General features: G+C 40.2%; 1 protein-coding gene across 5 annotated transcripts in view; it reads right to left on the bottom strand.

The window, feature by feature from the left end:
• The window catches only part of per2 (period circadian clock 2), a 30,815-nt gene extending 11,447 nt beyond the window's left edge, over positions 1-19,368 (bottom strand). For 4 of the 5 annotated variants that reach the window (XM_030752767.1, XM_030752769.1, XM_030752771.1 and 1 more), the window contains exons 1-10: positions 19,163-19,368; positions 11,967-12,527; positions 3,764-3,856; positions 3,475-3,629; positions 2,868-2,989; positions 2,545-2,746; positions 1,368-1,419; positions 688-830; positions 263-341; positions 64-170 (exon numbers count right to left, since the gene is read on the bottom strand). In XM_030752767.1, coding sequence (XP_030608627.1) covers positions 64-170; positions 263-341; positions 688-830; positions 1,368-1,419; positions 2,545-2,746; positions 2,868-2,989; positions 3,475-3,629; positions 3,764-3,856; positions 11,967-12,415 — 1,402 coding nt within the window. In that variant the 5' untranslated portion in view covers positions 12,416-12,527; positions 19,163-19,368. Of the gene's footprint in view, positions 1-63; positions 171-262; positions 342-687; positions 831-1,367; positions 1,420-2,544; positions 2,747-2,867; positions 2,990-3,474; positions 3,630-3,763; positions 3,857-11,966; positions 12,528-13,981; positions 14,145-19,162 lie in introns of those variants that run through there. The other variant, XM_030752768.1, reaches the window with a different exon arrangement.
• Positions 19,369-23,741: the final 4,373 nt, after the last annotated feature.

The raw sequence follows: 23,741 nt of genomic DNA, 5'->3' as shown, positions 1-23,741 counted from the left end.
GGCTGATTTCCTGTGTAAGCACAGGATGTTGATGCTTCTTATTTTTTACTTGTGTGGGCTCACTCTTTCTGTGAATGGCCAGCATGATTGGGCGGTCATTGGGATGCAGGTGGCAGAGGACTGGGGTGCCAATCAGGTCCTGGGGGAGGTACCCAAGAAGAGGTACTGCCCTGAAATGAAGCGCATATCAACTCTGTTAGTCAGCAGCCAACAACACCAAATGTCTGCACCTTTTTTTTTTTTAAATTCTTCCAGCGCTTACCTCTCATCCACATCCTGGAACACACAGGTTGGAGAGTGAGTGGTGGTGAAGATCCGCTTGTCTGGTGGAATTCTGGGTGCTGTAAGGATTTAAAATAAAAAGAGGGGAATACAAGTAAATAACTGTTTAGATTTTGGTAACACTTGACAGCTGTGTTATTACACAAAACATCCACTTTTTTGTATTTTTTTCTCCTCCCCCGATTCATAACTTGACTTCTGTTTTAACTATACAATACCGAACCACAACAACAACCATCTCAGCATGCTTTCCATTGTAAGGCAAAGATCTCACAATGTAAGAGTAAAAACACAGACTAATGGCATGCACTAGTGGCTGGAAGTCCCCCAGCAGCCTGACCCTATAGCAGCATAACTAAGGAGGGGTTCAGGGTCACCTGATCCAGCCCTCATCAAGGTTCTTACCATCATATCCAGAGTGAACCCTCTCAGCCAGGAGGAGGCAGCAAAACTGGTCTTCAGTATGCACTGTGTCCTGGACCTTCATCAGGTAAGGCGTCATGCGGAATGGATAGTACTGCAGGTCACCCTCACACTCCTTACCACCGCTGGATATTAGAAAGTTAGTTTAAGTAAGCTAAACGAAGGCAAAACAGGCTACATGATTCAAGTATGCACAAATACCCTCAAGCTTAATCCATTTTGGATTTTCAATTCTGAACACATGGGGGCGATCTGTGGCCATTTTCCATCATTATCTCTGTACAATAACTGGGAGTGAATGTTTGTACGCACATCATTAAATCGCTGTTGTTCTGTTAGGAGTTTCAGACCTCAGATGTGATGGCAGATTAGTCACATACTCAAATATATAAGTATGTAATAAGTAATAGATTTTTTACAAATTCTATAGAAGTCTGTGGAACATCCTAACAAATGCTAAGTGTGTTGTTAATGTGTAAATGTGTCTGTTTTCTATATGTATAATGCTGGCCTGGAAAAAGCATCTGATTACAGCCTTTGCGCACATGATGTCACAAACTCATTGAAAAGCATCTAGACTGGAATGAAAGTGTGAATATTAACTAAAAGCAGGTACGAGCGGCAGATGGCCCGACACAGTGTTTGACCCAGCAGCCACCCACCTGATACGACAGAAAAAGGACTTCTCCTGCATGCAGTCAGGCGGGGATGACTCTGAAATGGGAAGAGAAATGTGTTCATTCAAAAGCAACATGATCTGGCCAAATGGCAGTGAGAGTCCAGTCTCCTGTAGGTGTACAAAGGTTGATTAATTCCATGAATAAATATTATTTAGAAGCCCAGCCCTGCATTTACATGCAAATACATTTAAACGTGCATATTCTTTACATGGGACACTAGCCAAAATAATTCCAGGTCTAATGGGGACAAAGGGTAAAGAGCATTTTTAGTCTTATTGAGCACTTTGTGCTATAAGCACCACATTTACCACCATTCCATTCCTGACACAGAGGGCTCATCTGGGATTTTAACACCTTCTGAACCCTAAAAAGGGTCTGTGTGATTAAACAACATTTAAGGCAGTACACCAACTGGTGAAGCCGGCCATTATCAGTCACACAGACTGTTTTAGGAAAAATGAAATGAAGAGAAGAGAAGAGAAGAGAAGAGAAGAGAAGAGAAGAGAAGAGAAGAGAAGAGAAGAGAAGAGAAGAGAAGAGAAGAGAAGAGAAGAGAAGAGAAGAGAAGAGAAGAGAAGAGAAGAGAAGAGAAGAGATTATCTGAATTCTAACTGTGTCTTGGACATTTGCACATTTTGTTCTTATGTGAAGTTTTAAAATCTTCCCCATTTGGTAACCCATTATAATGTCTTGATTATATTTTAACAACTGAGACAGCTCAGTCAATCATGGGGAAAACATCGCAGTTTATGAAGACGTTAAATCAGGTGAATGTGAACTGACTGCTTCTAAGCCTCTTCATCACAGACGCGCAGACATTTTTTCTATCTTCTGTGAAGTCTTCATATAGGTCCGGTTTATACAGGTCTGACATCATCCTCTTATCACTTGGCTTTTGAACTAAATACAAACATGCATTTTCTGATAAACATATTTGTACTTAATTGCTCTCTTTTCTATACTGTAACTGTTCTGTCAACTGTGAATATCTGTCCTTATATTAAGGTAGAAATCCCTTCTGGTGGTCTTATTTCTATATCCAACCCTTAAGGATCTTAGCGCAGAGGGTGCCATCTATTGCAAAGACAAACTGATCATTTCAATAAAAAAATCAGCTTCAGAAGCACATTTGCTGCAGCGAGCTATGTCATTGATGTACCTGCTCCAGTGCACATGCTCCAGGAGGGCAGGCGGTAAGGCGTTGTGAAGCTGTAAAAGACGCTAACATCCTGCGGCGTCAGAAACTCCACAAACTTGCTGTTTTTGAACACGTCTCTTTTACAGTTGAGGATGGAGGCAGCCTGATCAGAAATGTAAACTATCCTTCCTGTAATAAGAGACACTGCCACTGCAAAAATATCCTGTTGAAGACATGAAATTGTAGGAAAATTGAGTGGTGGCTTTTCATATCAATTACAGTAATTGCTCAAGAGCAAAAATCAGAACTTCATTTTTTTTCCTCAAGCTGCTTCAGTGTCTCACATTGTTTTTGAGGGTATATTCAGAGGTGATGCTGTCTATCTCCTCTATTGTGTATGAAGACACATCCAGGCCTGAAGGCAGACTGTCATTGTTCATCAGGAGCTGGTAATACTCTTCATTGGCTGAAAGAAAAAAAATATACAGCAATTTTTGTCAGAAATTGGCCAAAAAAATTAGCACAGAATTGATGAAAATGAACAAAAACAATGAACTTTGGACTCCAAAGATAAAGATGATGTAATTGTGTTACTGTCTGTAAAAATGTCTCGGTGCTATGCTGAAATGAGTCACAACTAAACATCTACCCACCCATTAACATCTGCAAACCTTTCAACAGCAATGAGGTGAGCATTTACAGAATGCCCCGAAACTGCCTGCGTAAATGTTCCCTCCTGCTCAAAGTTATGCCTTTATTTCTTTTGTGCTTCAACTTTTGCCTTGGTAAATTGCACAGAAGACATTCTTGTGGAAGCCACAGGAATCAAATGAAAACATTTATTCATGTGTTCAAATAAGAAAGTAGCAGAAAGCAACAGACCGTGAAAACAGAGCATTTTTTTTAAGGGGTCGCAAGAGAAAAACAGCGATGCTTTCAGGCAGTACACACCTTCCACCTGCTTCACACAACGAAGTGCGTACTTTAGGGTGTTCAGTGTAGTTGACTTTTTATTGTGTCTCTTGTCAGCAGGCAAGTGAAGCTTCAGCTCTTTCAGAGTTTTAATCACTTCCTTCTGGGTCTTGGCTTTGGCGGACTCCTCACTACTGCAAGTTGCACAATCACATACATGCACAGCGGCAAGTCAGATACTGGAACAAGGTACAAAAAGAACCCAAAGAGTGAAAATGTCCAGTGAAGTGAACTTCTTCACTTACACAGTAATGGGCGGTGCACTTACCTGCAGCCGCTAGTTGAAGGGTTATCCTGCTCTGAGCTCATCAGGCTGAAGGCGTTTGAACTGCTTGGAGGAGATGGACTCTGGGAGTTTGAACTGTGTAGGAAAGGAGGAGAGGGGTGGCTTTGGTTATATTGTAGATGGAAATCTGCATCATTTTTGATGCCATTGTAAGTGCTGATGTATATGTTTTAATGTTTGTCATTAATTTGAATGATAGGATAAATCACTTGAGGAAGGTGGAACAGACCAACTCGTAACCAGATAACAAAACAAATATACACAACTGACAGGAAGACACTTGCCACTGATTGTAAGTCAGTACATTTAATTTTAATTCCCATTATACTTAAACAGCAGTAAACTAGAAACAATTAAAAAAGAGTTCATGCTGACTTCCTAGACGTCTTGTGCATACATTTTATGTGTGTCTAGACTGTTCATGTCACCTAACAGAATACCATGTAACTAATAAGAGAACAATTCCTGTGATGGTGCGCTTATACTGCATCTAAAGTTTGAAAGCTTTGCTTTCTTCAACCTGTCTGTGCTTAATTGTGATGTGATGGTCACGTCTACACAGCTGAAATAATTTGGCATCCAACTGCACTCCATATTCATATAAATCAGATACAGCATGAAAGCTTCATGCTCCCATCTCATTCTCACATGCATTTAAGTTCATTTTGCAGCCACTGAAGTTGTACAGGGAACAATTACTGTAGTCTCATTGATTTGGTTCATTTGTTTTCTGATGGTGCCCACATCTTGTTTACATCATTTTGTCACTGATTTATAGAAGTTGCATTAATTATTTTTTTCCTATTTTCTTTCTTTCTTTTTTAAAAAAGAGGCTATTTGAATAATTATGTATTTTTTTATATTATTTGTGTCCTGTCGTTGCATTTAGTACTGCGAACCTTAGTTCTAACATAATTAGCTTTAACGTATGTTTACTAGATGATGAGTTTTCAGTTTATTCTTGAGTTTTTATTGTGACTTTGTTATTCCTGCCTCATGTTTCACGTTATGTTAGGGCCTTAATTCTGCACACCTTGACATAGACTACTGTAAGTGTGTGATCCAAGGTGTTAACCGACAAGCTTAGCATTGCACTAATGCAATAAAATCAACAGCCCTTACAGACAATGACTCACTACAACACAGCTTACTATGTATAACAGGCTTACCTTGCCAAGAATAGAAATCACCTTTACAAATAGCCTCTCCAAGCACAGGTGGGTCTCTAATTCTACCAAATATAGACTCCAGCACCCACAGCTGGTTTTAGATGGGACAGATTGAACACGTATTAGTGTGTGAGACTTAAAGTGTCTTTGAAAGCAGGCTAGCAGGCAAAGTAGCACTAAGTCTGTGTGCCACTTTCTGTAAACATCACAGCACATGCTTGAAGCACGCAGTTCATTTTAGTTCCCGCTTTGTGCATTTTCATTTTGAGTCACTGAAACCCGAGTTGTGTCCGAATTCCATATTATTAGATTTAATTGTACACACTAAGTTTCAGATGGTGCTCCATGAAGGATTCATTTTTTTTCAGTGATAAATAAATAAATCTACTCGGTTTTAAAAAAAAAAGAAGAAAAAGCTCTCAGTCAATCTAGGCAGTATTTGAATTTTAGTCAGTGCACAAATTGTCATGCTAATGTAAAACTGTTAAGTCACTTTCTTATAACTTGATTATGACTTAATAAAACGATGTCCAATTTGCAGTAGCCAAAGGAAAACGCTGAGCGCCAACCTGTGTGTGAATAGGAGTAATTAGTAAATCAAATTCGTGAAGTATAGTGAAAGGTTTATGCAAATCTCTTTATTGAGAGAAACATGATTAGAAATTATTATATCAGAGGGACAGCTCGGGTTGGAGACAAAGTTAGAGAGGCAAGGCTGAGATGGTTTGGATGCGTGCGGAGGAGGGATAGTAGATATATTGGACAATGATGTTAAATATGGAGCTGTCTGCCCTATATATCAATCAGCTGATATTGGTCTGTTACAGATTAACTGGTATCACAGCTCAGGACAGAGTGCAAGTAATTAGTCAATCACCCTTTAATTGTATAGCACCTCTAACACCAGTGAGTGCAGTTCAAAGTGCTTTGCAGAAGACCAACGTGGAAATTAGGACATAATCAGTAGTAATACCACCTCACAAATAGTATGCAATAATAAATTAGAGAGAGTAAGCCAGACAATTTCCCCATCATTTTCCCATTTGAATATAACTCAGCATATATATGCGTAAATATATACAAAAGGTAGTATTACTAATGCTAGAGAATGCTATAGAAATATGTGGAGAAAATATTTAGTAATTACAGTGCAAGTCTATTCTTTGCATGAATTACAATCAGCACTTTGAATAGAGTTTTTACAGCAATCCCGATGAATGAGAAACTGATTATTTCATTATGCCAACTTTAAATGCACCAATACTGTATTGTTCTGCACAATTTGCAGGCACCAGCGCAGGCCTCCTTTTCCATAAATTTGTGTACCAAGAAACAGGATCGCAAAAGGCAGAAATAAGAAAAAAACAACAACTCTTGATCAATTTAAACATTGTATCTGTTGCAATAACACTACAAAGTCAGACGCATACACGCAGTAGTCAGTACAGCGATTATGTGCATGTAGTCCACTACAGAGCTTATCTTAAGACTATTAACAGCTGTCTCAGAAGCAGACTCTCCTGAGCTACAACAGCCTACTATGAATAACCTCCTTACCTGGATAAGAATAGAAAACATATTTATAAACAGCTGCTCCAAACACAATTAGACATCTAATCCTGTCAAATATAGCCTTCAATATGCAACATCTGGTTTTAGACTGTACAGAGTGACCATGTATTAGTGTTGAGTAAGCTAATTCACAATGTGGCAGTAAGTCTGAGTCATTTCAATTAGTTACAAAAAGAGCGCACTCAAAGAGGCTGCTTTGCAGCAGGGACACGAGGTGAAGATCAGGGTAATGTCGTCTTGTTTAATTAGCAACTGCACAATGACAAAGTGTGTGTTTTATTATGTTTAACAGACATGAATAAGCCAGGGGAAAGTCTAATGCAGGGCAGCGTAAGCTCCAGTGGGCTTAAAATCAGATGTGTTTTACCAATTCCGTGTGATGAATATACATGAAAAACGCTCATTAAAATTTCGTGACCAAACTGAGCCAGTCCTGTTTTTCCGTCAGGGTCAGAGTATTGATGGAAAATAATCGCTGCATTATTTCCACTCTCCTCCACGGCCTGTTTCGTAGACACAAACCTTCAGCATGATGCTGCAACAAACATGATTTATGGTACAAGTGTTATAATTCTGGATTAATGCACAGTTTAGCATTTAACATAATGGTCCCAAATCACAGAACTTTCTTTTCTACCACGTACCTACAGGCAAAAGCTAACCCAAAAGTAACGTAGGATATATATATATTTTTTAAATAATTTCACACTTTTTCTTAAGCGGCTTAAAGGCTGCTAAGAGCATCATTTTGCTCAATAGCTGACAGCTTTTTTTTTTTCTAAATCTAAAAAATAAAAGGACTTTAGTTTAATTTGTGATTCTAAATTGGCTGTAGGTGTGAAAGTGAGCATGTGTGGTTGTCTGTCTCTCTCTGTGTTAGACCAGGAAGTACCATGTCTCTCACCCAAGGTGAGCTGGGATAGACTCGAGCTAAACAGGCAGTGAGTACAGAGGGAGAGACAGAATAAACAGTAGTCCAGAAAAGAGAGAGAGACACAGGAAAAAGAAACTGGAAGGGACCCAGAGGAAGCAGATTGTAGTTTGCAGTGTGGATCATTTAATGCAACACTTAACACATTTCTCATGAATTAGTTTTTGGGAGAGAATTTATGCCTACTGCTCCTACAAACATTGGGACATAACCCTGAATCCCCATAGCATAATGGTTGCTCCCTAAATATTGGTATTTCGGGTGCTGGTTTAGCTCACTGGATAGAGCAGGTGGCCCATATGTTGTAAGACATTAGTCTTACAACATATGCAGGGGCCTGAGTTCAAATTTGTCTTCTCTCCACTGTCCTATCACAATAAAGGCTTCAAAAGCCATATAAATTTTATAGAGAGAGGCATTAAAAAAAAATCAGCTATGCAATCTATAGAAATTTGTAGTCCACTACATTGTATTAGCCAAAGAGCTTGTCTAAAGAGTATTAACAGCTGTGTAAGAAACAGACTGTTCAAAAGACAAGTCCTAATTTTTACTCAGCAGGCACACAAGGTGAAGGTCTTGTTTAACTATAAACTGCACAACGACAAATTGTGTTTAAGCTTAAACTTAAAGGAAAGTTTTGTGATTGTATCAAATAATGTGTTTTTGTTGAAGGAAAAAAGACATCGTTTTAAATAGCAGCATACAATTGATGCTCAGTTCTGAAACTGCACGCTGGTTTATTTAGACGGGGGAGTATGTGGACATGACGCGTGTGCATTTCTCACTGGGCTACAAACTCCTACACAAAGAGTGATTGTAGAGAAGTTTGGTGAATGAAAATATAATGCATTTTAGAGCCTTTCGCTGGACAGTTAGTCACGCACTGATAGTTGTGCGGAATCTTTCTTTCATCAGGCCTTCCGGTCCAAAGAGACGTATGTCTTAAAGCTATTTCTGATGAACTCTGACTTCTTGTTTGGGGTCATAGTCTTGATGGAAAGTAAATATCTATACACCCAAGGCCAGATTTGTAACCTTTTTATATCTAAAATCCTGTGTACATCCATGTAAATACCTGCCCTTCTCCTGTTATCATGATAATGATTATAATATGGGAAAAATATTTATAAAAATCTGAATTTGTATGTTATGTATTTGTACAATTTGATCAATTTTTTTATACACTGGATTCGATTTTTATATTAGATTCACAGAAGGCAGGACAGGTGTCACAGCACAGCCAGGTGACATAAAAGTGGCTCTTCTGTATTCAGCTGTACCAATAATTTATATTCTTTTTACACCTATGGTTTTAAAGTCAACATGTCTGCTCTAACACTAACATGTATAACACTGGTACTTAAATTCCATCATCCTCCTTGCTTCAAAAGTGAGAGTCACAGATGGATAAAGTGGGGATAATAAAGGGGAAAACTGTAGGATACTCACAGAGGTACACAGCCCCCCTTCAGATACTGCACTCCAGTCCTCTTTTACAGCAGTAAAGTAGTTAAGGAACCATTTGGTTGATAGTTGGATTTACTGGGATCATTTGGACCTCTTACCAAGTAAGAACATACCTTGGAGCTAAGAGCTCAGATAGACGTGTATACAAAGACACCCCCACACCCCCAAAATTTCCACCTACTCTCTTTATTTGTAACATAATATTACTTTACTGCCATTGTCATTATTTGTTAGCGTGGTTGTGTGCTTCAGTGTATTAGAAGTATTTGGATTTGACTTGATTTTTAAACTGTAGGAACTCTATACAAAATATGGGGTGAAATACTGACACGTGATCAGCTGTTTGTTTATCCAAATATCTAATCAGCCAATCACATGGCATTGACCCAATGCATTAACCCAATGTACAAATGGTCAAGAAAATCTGTTGGAGTTTAAACCAAGCACCTCAATGAGGAAGAAAGGTGTCATGGAAGTGCAGCTGACAAATCTGCAGCAGCTGATGAATCTGCAGCAGGTGTGTGATGCTATCATGCAAATATTTGGTTCATATCTCTGATGTTTCCATCACCTTGTTGAATCAGTGCCTTGAAGAACTAAAGCAGCTCTGAAGACAATAGGGCGCCAACTCGGTTCTAGCAAGGTGTACCTAATAAAGTGTCTGATGAATACCCAAATTCAATGCAAATCATTAAATCTTTTTTATTTTGTATGTTTTGGTTTTACAATGCAAATTAAGCTCCAATTAAGCTATCTTATGGCAGATGCTACGCCATTTGCCTGCAGGGAGCTTCAAGTTCAACCAACAAACCAAACCCTACAGTTGGCTTGATACAGTCAAATGGGTCCATTTCCTGTCATTTAAGACTTCATCAGCCAAAAATATGACAATCATGAGTGACACACTTTTCAACATGTATCTTTTGTCATTTAAATAAGGACAGTGAATGGGGGGGGGCAGTATTAGATGCTGGTGGCAAGGCTCTAAGCACAGAAAAAGTGTATAGTTTCTCTGTGTTTAGAGGCTGAGGAAGTTATCTAGAGAGAAAAATGGTACAAAAGGTTAAAAGTTCAACTGAACACAGCGAGGTGAGTGAGCAAGGGAAAGAGAGAAGGAAATGAGAAGTAATCAAATTTTTCTAGGGAGTGAGCTTATCGCGTGCGAGGCCTACGCAGACAGGAAGAGGAGCAGCTTTTTTAAAAAACAAACCAAAAATCTATATTCAAAAGGCCAAGTGAGGTAAGCCAGGCAGGGCTGAAAGTGAGGCAGTATAACGTCAAAGCATGCCACTTGGCCAGCTCCACCCAGTAAACAGAGACAAACATTTGGTTGCCATAGAAATGTCAAGGAGCTGGAGAGCATGACAAAACCCATCTGCTATGAAGAGACAGCCAGAATCCAGCCTCCAGTTTTCCTACTGGAAGCAACATTCATTTGATTTGTTTTTTTCCCACTGTTCTAGTCATCTGTTGGGCAGGCTGCATTGCGTCTGAACATTTTTGAAATCACGATGAAGTCACGTCTGCACTTTTGTGGAGAGGACAGAGATTTTTTCTTTTTTTTTCCTGTCCTTTACCAATTTATATTTTTACTTTAGAAATGCAGCCGCCTGTAACTCTTCAAACCATAAGGTTCAGACAAGTAAAATGCGCAAGAGTTGGGGCACGTGACTAATATTAAATACCAAGCTAAACTACAAGGTGTGGCACAGACTGTGAATTAATATTAACTCTCACTCAGAGTGCATCTTAAGGGAAAGCGCTTGACTGGAGAGAAGTGAGCAACAGAACACATTTGTAAGCATAAATCCACAAAAAGACACAGCATGCCAGCGTGTGACCCTTTAAATTCTCTACAATCAGAGGATCAACTTTAAATATTAACCTGACTCCACCTCTTTTCACTCTCATTTGTTGGCCAATTTTTCACCATAAATGGCTGAAAACAGACATTGCCAGGACTGCACGAAACACCAACCACACACTATCCCCGGAGAAGTGTTTGCAAATGAGGCAAATGAGGCAGAATTTAAAGCATTTTACCGCAGATTCAACAGAAGCATGAAGCACATGAATGCATCCGGCCAAAACATGTTTTTATTTTTGTCCTACATAGAAATTGGATCATGTTTATCATGCTGGATACTTTCATAGAAACTGCCAACAACAGCCACCAACTGCTCCTCGCAAGAGCACAGTCTGACTCACTTCTATGCAATGTGAGCTGGAAATGAGATTTGGTTTAGGGAGTGATAACATGATTGTGGAAATAGTAAATAATGTCAAATTATTCCTCATTTGGCAAAAGCCCCAAAGTAAAATTTTGTGACAAATAGGATTTTAATGTCATTCACAGGATGTGCTTAGCTGGCCATTGAAAGTACTGCCATTTAAGAGCCATTATTCAAATCAGTTCCCATTCACATTTTTATTTAATTTTTTTGTGTGGGAACACTCATATCCAGGTGCATCTACATTTCAAGTGGGCTTCCGGGCCAAGAGCATCAGTGAAGCCTTGACTCATTCATCTACAGACGTTAGCCAATGCCGACAGACACATCAGCTGCTGATAACTGGATTTATTATGACCAGGTCACAGTAGTGGTGGAGGAAATGATCTTTTTTTATGCTAATTGCTGTCACTCAATAACCAATGCCAAGCGTAACTACAAGGGCAAAAGGAAAGGGCATAACTAAAGAAGAACAGTCTTTTCCATCAGGAAAGCTCATGTTGTCTTCGGACTGGCGACAGCTCTAATAATTCTTTTTTGCTGAACTACTGGCAGATCACTGAGATAGTAACCTATGATATTCACCTCATTTAATATCTCCTGCTGATGACTTGTCAAACCAGCTTTCCACTGGTGGAGGAGGAGCAGAGGGCAGAGGATGGGTTCTTGTCAGAGTACTCTGATTTATTGTCTGTAGGTGCTATTATGCAAAGAGGAAAAGCAGCCCTCTCTCTCTATTTTCTTTACTCATGATCACATGCCAGAAAAATGCTGACCACCTATTTGGTTTTGTCATTCCCACAACCACCACTGACCTCTTATTGCTCTCAGAAGATTCAAGCAGTGCCGAGTCTTTGCTGTTACCACTGGAGCTGCCCACTGACTCATGGCCATTGCTGTCATTTCCATGACTTTCATTGCCGTGGCTTTCATTGCCATGTGACTCAGTCCCACTCCCACTGGATCCGCTACTCTTCATCTCCACATCCTCCTCGGCGAGGGATCGAGAGCGAGCGTTCTTGCGAGGGTTATCTGGCGAAGCAGGAGGGTCCTGACCGCTGCTGTCGCTGCCCTCTGAAGGGAGGCCTAGGTCAGGCCTACCTTGGCTGTAGGCACCCATGCGGTGCAGCTGTGCCAGGGAGCTGCACCCTGGGTCCCCTCTTGGGATAGAGCTGCACGAGGTGGACGCTCTGCACCCCAAGGCTCCATCCTGATTCTCCAAACCCAGGAAGCAGTAGGGCTTGGAGTCTGAATCTTCTGACATCAGGAGATCTACACAGGCCTTGTTCCAGGTCAGTTTACTAGATGATAAAAAACACAATCACCCCATTTTTACAAGGGTGATGTGGAGGGAATAAAGGAGGAAGTGGACTGATCTGTGAAGAGAAAGAAAACATGCATGTTAGCAATGAAGCCTGTCCATTGCAGATTATACATATTTTATGTCAGCAATAATTGTAAATAAATAGTTAATATATGACAGAATCAAGCAATCGTTCAAACGAATTGTCTTCTACTGAAAAAAAATAAATCAAATTCAGCTAATTATAAACGCATAAATCTCTTTGAATTGACAAAGACAAGCCCCCTGAGTCAAGTTTTAATGTGCTACAATATTATTTTTAATACCAACAGAAACTGAAGTCAATAGATGCCTGGGTGAAGTAAGGTCAATCTCAACATATGCTCGTGAAATTGGTCAGGATTAATGCAAAACATATGTAATTTGCACTTAATTAGTCAAAGCATGAAAACCCACCAGCACTGTTTTTAAACATGCAGCAGCATTTCATTTGCATGGACATAAACACACACAAAAGAACAACGCTGTTAAAAAAAAAAAATCTTTGTGAGACACAAATCAATGCTGCACCAGTCCTTCAAAAAGCTGTCTCGTCTTTTATCTGCTGTGATATCAGAGCACACAGCGTACTTTTACCCCTGATCTGCAAAGATCCCTGCAGATTCTTTTGTGATGTACTGTAAAAATGACTCTCGGGTGCAGACAGTGTGGCCTTTAAGAACAGCGGGTCTGTCTCATGTGAGCCCTCCGACCCTTTCAAAGGATCTTTCACTCTGGAACACCAGACAACCTGAATGCCAACACATGCTGCTGGCCTGCAGTGAGGGACTTTGGCCTGTTTTCTGTGGCTTCCAACCTGCACGTGAAACAGCAAGCAAGACTTTAAACAAGCTGTACAAAATTAGTGCTGTGTCAAATAATGATGCCACACAAATGCCAGATTCCCAAACAGCAGTGGCTGGAATTACATCTGGTTACAGTAAGTGATGCAGAGTTTGTTGTTGGGAACATCAACAGTGGCGTGTTTGGAGTAAACATGAGGAGGCCCTGGAGATAGCCATGATCAGAAGACGTGACTAGAACTTTTTTCTTAGACAGGCCAAATCTAGAAAAGGATTTTTCAGCAGTGATGAAACTCTTTCTGAGGGAAGTGACTTGAATCACAGCTAAAAGCTCAAAATTTGCAAAAGAATTTGCACAGTCAAATCTATCAAGGGAGAACCTCTCTGAGAGTCACATGTACTACATGTGCAAGACCAAAAGGCAGATTAAAAGGCTGTATGTGTTTCTTCAGTCTGTAATGATACAGAATTAAACTAATTACACACAGTGATGCAATATAACCCATGGTTTACACGATTGTTTCAGTGTGTAAATACATTTCAGTAAAAAAAAAACAAAAAAAAAAAACAGGTTCAAATATTGCTTTTTTACATTTGGAATAAATGCTACAACACTACAATGTTCCCTGTAACATACAGTCAAACTTGAGATTTAGAGTCACTCAAATAAAATATTATCACTCACACAGTCCTGTTTCTGGGCAGCATGTTGAGGTTAAGCCAGGGTGCATCTGTGTTTAACCTCTAGTCTTGGATGCCTTCCAGGAATAATCTGGCTCGTCACTAGAATGTCTTTCCCTCAGCCGTGCAATGGAAAATGTCTATATTCTACTCTGACTGAAGACACGCAGCTCTGCACCCTCCTTAAGTCACTAAGCCCGGAAGGAAAAGTGTATTTAGCCTCACCAAGTTAGTCTTTCAACGTCAAGCCTGCACAAGCATTTCTACGTAGGCAAGTGTTTGAATGGCACTGTTTGTTGTCTGTTGATCTCGTAATGACCTGTTTAAAGGTGTGTGTACAGTATGTGTATGTATGTAGCACCTGACAACAGACAGAGCGAAGGGAAGCTGGCTTGACAAAGTATATTTTTGCGTTGTTTCTGAAGAAGATTTGACCTACTTTCTACTCATAGTGGACTCGATCAATAAGCTCAGGCTTCAGTTATATACCCACCTTCATCTGTTGCTCTTTTATTTTAAATAAAGCACAGGCCAAATTATGCAGACTCCCAAGCAATGAGCAAGAATGGAGGGATTTGAGTTTTTTTTCTTCCTTTTTTAGTACAATACAACTAAAAATATGAGGACTACACAAGCAACATGACTCAAATTCTCAAACTCACACTGTTAGAATTATTATTTAAAGTACAAAACTTTTTTTTTAATTGCTTCACTGAGCAGTGCAGAGTTTAAGGAGAAGGCTGCACCACTGACCTTGATTTTTGCATCAAAAAGCTTATCACCTAGTAAACCTTTAGTGCACGTGTATGCACGTGATCAACTGGAAATCGGGGTGGCCCATTGATTGCACAACATCTCACAGTAATGAGCGTATCTGTTGGCTTTTTCAGATGGCAGGAAGCAGTTCACAGTCAGCAGTCACTGACATGCTGAAAAGTAGGCATATTTTCAGTGTCTGTGCGTGCTGTGTGAACTGGGTCAACATACAACCAAATGACAGGGACAATCAAAGGACAAGTGAGCAACTTGTGTTGTAGTTTTTGGGGCTGTTTGCCAAGCTAAACTGGAGCAGTGAGTTTGGCAATGACTTGTCTTCGCTGAAAACTGAAATGAGCTATGTGTTTTGTTTTGTTTTTCAGCTTTTTTTTTTCAGCATTACAAAATAGCCCTTTCACAAAAAGTCTAGTATAATGCAAGGAGGACGCTATAAATGGCAGATCTCACTAACCAGACACAAGTGTACATACTGAACATTCTTCGCTAACTGCTGGCCAGTTTGTTCTGTTAAATGGGCGTTTTCTTTGGCAGGCGGTGCTGCAAAAGCAACCATTGTGAAAGCAAGTCTGGCCCAGAGTTAAAGAGCTGACTGGCAAGGTCTCCAACACTCACAAAGTCCAAGAGTTCACACTGGTTGCCAACTACCAAGGAGACATTGACCTCTTTCGCTCATTGTCATGCCAGTTGTCTCAATACCAGCAGACAGTCAGTTGAGAAAGATACTAAAAGAGACTGTGACCAAACGCAAACATACTCAGAAAGGGTAAGAAAGATATAGTTCATCTCCAAAAATATTCTTCTTAGAAGTAAAACATTCCCTCCTGGACCTGATAAATTGGTTTAACTGTTTCAAAGCTGTACAAAATCTATTCTTAAATCTAGCATACACTCTCTGGCCACTTTGTTGGGTACGCCTAATAAACAGCTTGTTAATGAAAATATCTAATCAGCCAGTTCCATGGGAGCAATTTAAAGCATGGGCAACTGATGAAGTTCAAACTGAGCATCAGAATGAGGAAGAAAGGTGGTTTAAGTGACTTTGAACATTGCACGGTTGTTGGTATTAGATGGACTGCTCCATGGTTTACAGAGAGTGGTCAGAAAAATATATCCAGTGATCAGCAGTTATCAAGGTGAAAATGCCTTATTGATGTCAGAGGTAGATAGGAATGGCTAGACTGTGTTGGCAACAGTAACTCAGTAAGTGTAAACAGAGACTCTGGGGTTCTCAGCTTTTTGGAATGCACGTATGTTTTAGTTTGCTGTGTACTAATAAAAATTCCATCAATTCCATTCAGAACAGTTTTTTATGGGTGTGTGTGTGTGTGTGTGTGTGTGTGCGTTAAAGGTAAAAGAAGAACAGTCACTTGTCTGAAAGTCGACTACATAGTACATGATGCTCCAAAAATTGCAATCCAGTCTACTCTGGCAACACCAAGACGTTTATGTAATTTATTGCACAGATCCACTACACTTTTATGTTTATGAAAACAGAGGACTTACTCAAAATAGATCCCCCCAATCTATTTTGTCTTTACTTAAAAGACAATTAACAAGAGAGATTCAACAAACACATGCAATAAAACTCATTAACGGTGGTTTATTTTCAGCGTTTACGCTAGGTCAGCCACCTGTTAACTGTTTCTCAAAAGAGCCCATGAATGTCCGATCCTTCTCTGTAGCCAGGGTTACCTGAGGCCACTTCAACATCTTTGATTGTTCCTTTGTTCCTGTCATTAACCAGGTCTTTTCCATCCTGTTGGGCTGCTGAGGAAGGAAAGGAAATTTCCTGTTTCCCTACTGAGAAACTAACCATCATTTTTAACTGACAGGGACCTTGACTCATACTGTTCACCAAGATGACATCTGGGCAGAGTTACCTGTTAGTTATCTTTCAACGGCTTAGCATAATCAAGAAACATGGGCCGTGACACTATTAAGGGTGAGTAACAATGCAGGTCTAGTCAAAGGAAGGGCTGGGAAGCAGTTATATCCTCCAGTAAGCAAAAGAGGCAACAGGTGACAAACAAGGTAAGCCCAACAACATAACACAATTACAGCCTTTATATTAGCAAATCTTCGTCAACAACTTTCTGTCTGTTTAATGCAATCGAAGGCTCGTTCTTCCGGGAACATGACGCTCACTTGGCCTTTCAGAATCTTCGAGGACAAAATGTCCCATTCAGAAACGTCTTAAGACATTAAAGCTAAGGTTGTAATCAAGGTGGCAAATTAAAATTTGATTACATGTGTTCAGTCCCTTGAATCAACTCAAGCTGTAAATTAATTTCATAACACTCCATTATATTCTGTGCTGCTTGCTCACTAGATTCCCCTTCATGTGATGTTTTATGTAATTCATCTTTTTTATTGGAAATAGTCAGAAGGATTGCACAACAGTGCCAAATGAAAGACCTTCTAAGGATTCATTCATAATTTATCTTTAAACACTACAATTGCATCATTTTTATGTATATTACACACTGTAATTGCACTCAAAACATCACAACTGTGCAGAATTAGCTGCAGATTTCTGTGCATTGTGTAAAAGGAATCAATTCCATTTACATTATTATCATGTAAGTAGTGGTTCTCAAACCTTTACTAGCACGCCCCCCCCCCCCCCTTTTTTTTTACATAATCTGCAGCAATGACTTCAGGAACTTAATATGAAATATTAACACTGATTTAATATATTTGTCCCCCAATTTCCTGATGATTTTTGTACTGTTTTGTATGTAGGCAAAGTTCTTACACCATCATTTGTGTTACTACAAAATGTAACTGCATGTCTTTGTTATTCAAATTAGCAGAAGAAGACAGAAAACCCTCATTTCTAAATTACTGCTAAGTAGTAAAACAACAGCAGAGTCTATAAAGGGATTTAATGTGTGGGTATTTTGTAAATCTGACCACCACTGTCTATGTGGCGTGTGAGTGCTGTACACTTTGCTATGATTTTCCAGTTCTATTTCAACACTACCCCCACAGTCTCCATTCTTGTATGCATGGAAAATAAGTGCGCAAAACAAGCGCTGTGACTTCATTCACGTGCAGACATGACTGGGGTTGCTCTGTGGGATTATTTCTTAATTTGCTGACCTACATCTGTCATGAATGACATCGCAAAAAGGTGCAATAAGTACACACATGCACACACACACACACACACACACATGGACACACACACACACACACATATATATGTATATATACAGACACATACACAGTATATGGCGCCTGCAGATACCATGGCTTTTCTTTGTTCTAGACCACAGTTCGGGCAGAAAACTCCAGTGGGACTGCAACCACACAAAAGTGCTGCATGTGTGCTTTGGAACCTTTCCCAGTGAGATAACAGTGAGATATCACTGCTTATATGGACAGGGAGTTTTGTGCCAAGGCAACCCTTCCTTAATGCAACAGACAAAAGACTAAAAGACATACATGACTTCTCCACTAAGCCCTCTGTGCGTCACTCTTTCTTTCTCCTCCTTCCTCAGTCACAAAGGGCAATACAGGCACATTATGCCACATTATGCCTTTCACACACTCCTATTAAATAAGCTCCATATTTGGATGCTACATGCAGATGAATGGGAATGCTGCATTTGTCTTGTCTTTATCCTCTTTTGGGAAAACTAAAAGCCATCATTTATTTTGTTTTTGCTTATAACTACTACTTATAATACTGCAGCACAAAAAACATATAAAATATGCTGTGAATAGATATTATGACAGTTTTGTATTAAGGTAGCTGGGTATAAGCAGTTCCTATTTCAGCCACACATACAGCAGATCATGATGAATGAATGCTTTCATATAAGGACTGTCTCCCTATGGTAAAGACAAATAGTCTGACTCGGCCTATTCAGAAATCGCGTGGCTCACAGCCCAGAGGCTGTCTAATAGTAACTGCGTGTGAACTTCTGACATGTGCTGCTGCTGCAGTACCCTCTTTATGTAAGGCGGTAGGAGTTTTCATGTGTCAGTGACTCCACGAAGCGCGTCCACAGTGACTCTGCTTTCTCCACCACGGTCACTCTGTCACCGCTGCTCTATGCGTCCTCCATCGCTTTGAACTATCAATAATGCATTCAGTCGGCTTATGTAAAGGTCCTCTGCAGGTGGTATTTCACCTTAAAGTGCGGTAAGTCTGTTCCCTCACGGATGGACTCATGTGGGCATGCCGGCAGAGCCGGTGTCCCGTTGGAGTCTGACCAAGACTGACCCTCACAGTAGCACTCAGTTACGAAGCTTTCACCTCTCACGATCCCACGGGAGAACATTTTACACATTTAGAGCACAACCGGTTAATAACTGGTGGTGTCCGCTTCATCCTACACCTCTAAGACAACCTGGAGAATCGATGATACGTCTTACGGACACAATAAAAACTCCCACCAACCTGACAGAAGGCTGATCGTCTTTAGATCCGGGTGTCTCCGTACAATAAAGCCTCGGTGCTGGTATAGTTTTATGACTGGATCCCTGCTGCGATGATGAGCGGTTGTAAACGGTCCTGCGTCTGTCTGACAGCGGTGCTCTCCCCCCGTTCTGGTTTCCACTCACACCGGGACTGTGCCCTGGATCTCCAGCGCTTGCAGTGACCTCATTTCGAAAGCCTCCTCCGGCTCCTTCGCTCATTAGCCCACGAACCTGTCCGTCTCTACGTCACAGCGCTCACAGCGCATCAGCTCCAGCCGCCCCCGCAGGGGCGGGAGCTACAACTGCCGCTCCGCACCGTGATTGGTTCCCTCTTGTGCCACTCCTTTTATATAAGTGTGTCACTGCTTTCACGTGGAAACCCACGGCTGGAGCCGGCGTGAGAGAAGCGAGAGCAAATCACTACGTCGCAGCTGCCGGTGAATGAAGCAGTGGCGATGGTTGGCTCACAGCGGCTCAGAGCGGCCGACTGTTATCTAAACGGTTATACAAGTGTGTGTATGACCAATGCGGGTGAACTGCGCAGTCATTCGCCTAAGCAGAAAAGTTCCTTGACTCTCCTCAAAATGTGATATAACCCAAAGTCCCATTGATTGTGGCTGTTATCTAATTTATAGTCACCCTTACATAAAAAAAAGTGGAAACATGTCGCTGATACTGCTTTTAAGATTTGTCGTAATACAGATCTGTGCAAAATCATCTGATGATGATGCATTCAAAAATAAAGACATGTTTTATGTTTCCAAACTAGTAATGCAATTCAAGTAATGCATTCTAATAAAAAGAGATAAATAATAATAATAATAAAAATACCTCAAACAAGTTAATATTTTGGTGTGACCACACTTTCTCTCAGGGTTAAATACCACCAGTTAGGAATACAAGCAGGTCACATAATGACTTGATGACGTTGAGGTCAGGGCTCCGTGGGGAGCCATACACGTTCTGCAGGACTACCTGTCCCCCTTGTGGCTGAACGTATATTTTTCTGACTAGTTTTATTTTGGTTTCATTATCAGAATGATTTTGGACCATCATGGACGTAAAATGGTACTGAGTGATAATAATAATAATAATAATAATAATAATAATAATAATAATAATAATAATAATAATAATAATAATAATAATAATAAAAGAATAATAATAATAATAATAATAATAATAATAATAATAATAATAATAATAAAAAATAATAATATATTAGCCACTTTACTAGTTACAATAGTTCAGCTACTCCTTACTCCTTAAATATCTCAGGTATGCCTTGATACTACTGGACATGTGACAACAGTAGTCATGAACGCACAAATATCATACAGGCTTCAGATCAATGGAGACACTAGCTTGGTTGTTTAAAGAGCACTGAGTACTGCTAATATGCCAAGTATGTGAGTGAATTACAGTCACTGCCACTACATTAGGTACACCTAATCAACTACTTGTTACCATAAATATCTGGTCACCCAATCACATAAACAACATGAGAGCATGGCTCCATCCTGCCTTATATTCATGATTCAGGCTGCTGGTGGTGGAATGGTGTGGGTGATATATTCTTTGGCTCCCTCGGGGCTCCTTAGTGCCACGAGCATCTTTTAAACACCACAGCCTACCCAAGTGTTGTTGCTGGTCATATTCAGCCCTTTATGACCACAGCGTACCCACCTTCTGATGGCCACTTCCATCAGGATAACGCACCATGCCACAAATCTCAAATCATCTGGTTTCCTGAACTTGACAGTCCAACCCAGTACAGCACCTTTGGGATTTGGGGGAAGAGGAGATTCACATCATGGATGTGCAGCTGACAAATCGGCAGCAGCTGTGAGATGCTATCATGTCAGTATAGCATCTGAGGAATGTTTCCAGCACTTTGTTGAATCTGTGCTGTGAAGAATTAAGGAAGTTCTGAAGGCAAAAGGAGGTCCAATCCGGGACTCGAAAGGTGAACAAAGTGGTGATACATGTAGGTTCTTGTCCTGTTGAAAAGACTCTTCTAAATAAAGCATATCTATGCACTGGTTTTGGTATAGTAATTAGTCAATTATAAAACAACATATATAATACAGATTTTTCTTACACATATGCATGAAATGTTCATGCAGCTAAGTAACAACTCTTAACACCATCAGGAGGATGCAGTTCAGTCATCAAAGGGAAACAGACCTGTTTTGGACACACGTCAGTTTGTGGTGAAATAACTCGTGGTTACTGGCTTGTCTTTTGCTCCAGCGGTTTAGTGGTTGATGCCAACATTCATGTTTACACTTCACTTTTCCTTCAGTTACACTGTATGTAAATCCTTATAATTAACACATTTTGTAGTTGTGTTGATGCTTGCGTTGTGATATCATTTTTTCCCGTTCTATATTTGCAGTTAGGTGTCACAGGCTGCCTATGCAAGGCAGTGCCAAGACTGAAATGTGTGGCAGTAGAGTAGCTGGTGTAGCAGGCATTATTATTTGTTCTTATTGTCACAAAGTGGTGTGTGCTCGCTTAACTAGAGTCGGGAAGTGGGGGGGACTTAATGGCTTCCCAGATTCTTTTGGTGACACATCAGAAGCCTTTTGTGTTAACTACCTCTGTGGGTGTATCAAAGAGCTTCGTGATTAATACTGAAATCTGAAAATAGAGCAGGCTGCATGTTTAAAATAAATTTCCCAGTATTTATTGTTAGCTACACTTTGTTTATTTTCCATTATAGACAATGTACACTCACAACTGGATTAGAGGATGTGGATGACCTTTAGATGAAATTTGGCAGTTAATTCAGTGATGCTTATTCTTCTATAGCTTGCTTCTGTCTGTGATATCAATAACCGATGATGTTTCATTGAACTAACTCATTTATGTGAAGCTAGCTCTCATCCTATCCTGAACATCTCCATGTATAATTTTACAAACCCACTTGTCCTGTTCAGAGCTGTAAGAGGCTGGAGCACAAAGACAGACAGACAGGCAGCCAGGTTACACTCACTCCTACAGGCAGTTTGGAGTCTCCATCTGGCCTGCACCTCTGGAAACAGAAGCAGCTGAAGGAGGGCTACACAGACAGAGAGAGACACATGCTACCAATCTTTCCTGTTTGACTGGCTGTGTTTAAATTGCTATCCATAAAGTCACCATGCAAACTTGTCTCCAAACTGCTCAGCCTGAGCTGTCCCTCTGATGTACTCATTTCTAATGTCCATTGATCTTTAGCTCTGCCACCTCAGGCTTACCCTCATGTTCTCTTGTTAGTGCCACTGTCTCCAAACATACATCATGGCAGGTCTTACTACCCTCTTGTAAACCTTCCCTTTCACTCTTGCTGCTATCCTTCTGTCACAAATCACCCTTGAGACTCATCTCCACCCACTCCACCCTGCCTTCACTCTCTTCTTCACCTCTCTTATCAGCTGCTTTGGATGGTTGACCCCAGGTATTCAAACCTGTCTGCTACTGTGCTTGTGCAACAATCCCACAAATTAGCAAAGTGTATCTAATGCACTATGATGACTTCTGATCAGAGAGGTACTGTGAGCTGAAAGTTACGTCCTATTGTGTTGTATTGACAGTGATCTTTGAACGTCTAAAAATCGATTACAAATAAAATCAAGAAAGATTTTAACATCTGTCAGCAATTTCAAGATTTGTAAAATGATTGTGCAAGCCCACTGTAAAGATAATAACTAAAAACCAAAGGAGCTCATAACAGTCTAAACTTTTACTGAACCCAAGCAGTATTCACTGAAAGTCAGTCAAAATGGTTATAGTCTAACTTCCTGTATAATTCAGTTCACCATTATCTGGGTCCACAGAAAAGCTTACACAGAAAAGCAGTTTCCATATAAGGCACAGAGCTCCAGATGGCGGAAAGAAATAGGCAGATTTGACTTGTGTCGGGTGCGTTGTGCTGTGCAACAGGCTGAGCCAGAGTAATGTGAAAAGGTGAGAAAGTGGGCATGCCAAACACGTGCAACCTCCCAGAAACAAAGATGACTCCTAGACCCCAGTTACATCCTCCTCCTTTCACACATTCATGTATGAAAAAGTTAAAGAGATAGAAGATAGATTTATATTTGTAAAAAAAAAAGAAGCTGTATAGAGAGAAAAGTGCTCATTTTTATATTACCCAGGCTATACAGTGGAAGTAATTAAATTTATTACATACAGTATAAACATTTTAAAGGATGTCATGAAATTTTATGAAATAAAGAAACTACTGTAGGCACTGTGTGAAAACAGCAACTTTTGCTGAGTACACGCTGTCAGAGTCAATGGAAAGGCAATGGAAAGGATGAGGAGATAATAAAATGTGCAGTATCAACACTCTAAAACATGATTTGTTAGGATTTCTAAAATTTACCTAACTTAATAAAACATGAAATGAATAATAGTCCTGCCACTGACCTATCCAGGGTGTACCTCACCTTTTACCCTACAACCGCTGGGACAGCTCCAGCCCCTCCGTGACTCTGAATTGGATAAGCGGGAAAAAATGATGGATGGATGGATGGATGGATGGATGGATGGATGGAATAAGCTGAATAATTAAA

This window comes from Archocentrus centrarchus, chromosome 17, assembly GCF_007364275.1.
Source record: "Archocentrus centrarchus isolate MPI-CPG fArcCen1 chromosome 17, fArcCen1, whole genome shotgun sequence".
Classification (NCBI taxonomy): Eukaryota; Metazoa; Chordata; class Actinopteri; order Cichliformes; family Cichlidae; genus Archocentrus; species Archocentrus centrarchus.
This window is presented reverse-complemented; position numbering and strand designations above follow the sequence as displayed.